Source organism: Nematolebias whitei, chromosome 5 (assembly GCF_014905685.2).
Source record: "Nematolebias whitei isolate Nwh7 chromosome 5, NemWhi1, whole genome shotgun sequence".
Taxonomy (NCBI): Eukaryota; Metazoa; Chordata; class Actinopteri; order Cyprinodontiformes; family Rivulidae; genus Nematolebias; species Nematolebias whitei.
In genome coordinates, this window is record NC_056502.1 from 2,124,250 (window position 1) to 2,126,251 (window position 2,002).

At 39.4% G+C, this 2,002-nt stretch overlaps 1 protein-coding gene across 1 annotated transcript in view; it reads left to right on the plus strand.

Annotated features, from left to right (window-relative positions):
- Positions 1-1,480: 1,480 nt before the first annotated feature.
- Positions 1,481-2,002, plus strand: part of LOC119409605 (disintegrin and metalloproteinase domain-containing protein 9-like) — a 2,620-nt gene continuing 2,098 nt past the window's right edge. The window contains exon 1 of the mRNA XM_037676505.1: positions 1,481-1,513. Coding sequence (XP_037532433.1) covers positions 1,481-1,513 — 33 coding nt within the window. The remainder of the gene's footprint in view (positions 1,514-2,002) is intronic.

A 2,002-nucleotide genomic window follows, 5' to 3' on the forward strand; every position in this document is an offset into this window, starting at 1 on the left:
TCATAGATCATAGGCCCACCATCTCTAGCCTCTGCGCCACCACTCCCTTCACAATCGTGAAGTTTACATACACTATTTAAAAACACATAAGCATTTTTTTCACTGTCTGACGTGAAATCAGAATGAACTTTTCCCGTTTTAGGTCAATTAGAATTACCAGTAGAGCGGTCAGCTGTACCCGTTCAGCTCCCTGGTACAATGACGAGCTGGACGTGCCCTTGAGCGTGGACACATCAGCTCTGGACTCACTGTTCATATCAGGCCTATCGGGAGCACGAGACGGGGCCTTTTGCTCTGCTGCTCCTCGTCTGTGGAACAATCTCCCCGACCATCTAAAGATACCCCCGACTACAGAAAGTTTTAAGAAAGGACTGAAGACCTTTTAATTTAAACAATTTAAAAGTATTTGAATCCTGCAGTTTTCATTTATTTATTTTATTTAGTTTTTTAGCTTTTAACATTTTTTAGTCCTTTTTTAGTCCAAATTTTATTCTCTTTAGATATTTTATATTGTGGCACTTTGAGATTGTAAAACGTAAAGTGCAGTACAAATTGAATAAATTATTATTATTATTACCAATTTTTCTATTTGCAAAATGTCAGAATAATGTGAGAATTTTTTAAGGTGATTTTTATGTCTTTCTTCAAAGTCAAAAGTTTAAATACACTTCATTAGTATTTGGTAGTATGACTTGGGTCAAGCGTTTTGGGTCTCCTTCCACAAGCTTCTCACAATAGTTGGCAGGAATTTTGGCCCATTCCTGACAGAACTGGTGGAACTGGGCCATGTTTGGAGGCTGCCTTGCTCACAGAGCTTTTCAGCTTTGCCCATAAATTTTCGATAGGATTGAGATCAGGGCTTTGTGATGTCCGCTCCAAAACACTGACTTCGTTCCCTTTGAGCCACTTTGTAACCAGTTTGGCAGGATGCTTCGGGTCATTGTCCATTTGGAAGACCCATTTGCGTCCAAGCTCCAACTTCCTGGCTGATGTCTTGAGATGTTGCTTCAGTATTTCCACATAACGTTCTCGTGATGCCATCTATTTTATGAAGCGCACCAGTCCCTCCTGCAGCAAAACAACCCCACAACATAATGCTGCCACCCCCGTGTTTCACAGTCAGGATGGTGTTCTCAGGCTTTTTCCTCCAAACGTAACGATAGTCATTATGGCCAAACTGTTCCATTTTAGTTTTTTCTGACCACAGGACATGTCTCCAGAAATTAAGGTCTTTGTCCCTGTGTGCATTGCAAACATGAATCTGGCTTTTCTATTTTGTTTTGAAGTAATGGGTTCTTCCTGGCAGCGTGGCCTTTCAGTTCATGTCGATACAGTTTCTCTGTGGGTAATGACTCCTACCAGCTTCAGCCAGCATCTTCACCAGGTTTTTTTACTTTTGTTCTTGGGTTGATCTGCACATTTTGGACCAAAGCACGTTCATCTCTGGGACACAGAAGCCATCTCCTTCCTGAGCGGTATGATGGCTGGACAGTCCCATCTTGTTTGTACTCGGGTATAATTGTTTGTACAGATGAACGAGGCACCTTCAGGCATCTGGAAATTACACCCAAGGATGAACCAGACTGTGAAAGTCCACAAGTTCTTCCTGATATGTTGGATGATTTCTTTATTTCCCAGGATGTTACACAAGGAAGCGATGCGTTTCACGTGTTCCTTAAATTACATACACAGGTGTGTCTCTAGTTAACTCAGATGTTGTCAATAAACCTATCAGAAGCTTCCAAAGACATGGCATCAAATGTCCCAAATTGTTTAAAGGCATAGTGTATTTAAACTTTTGACTTTGAAGAAAGTCATAAAAATTGCCTTAAAAAATTCTCACTCTCATTATTCCGGAATTTTGCAAATATATAAAAAAAATTGTACTCTTAATTGACCTAAAACGGGAAAAATTTATTCTGATTTCACATCAGACAGTGTGAAAAAAAAAAAAAAAAAAAATTTAATATGTATCTTTTTTAAATAGTGTATGTAAACTTTT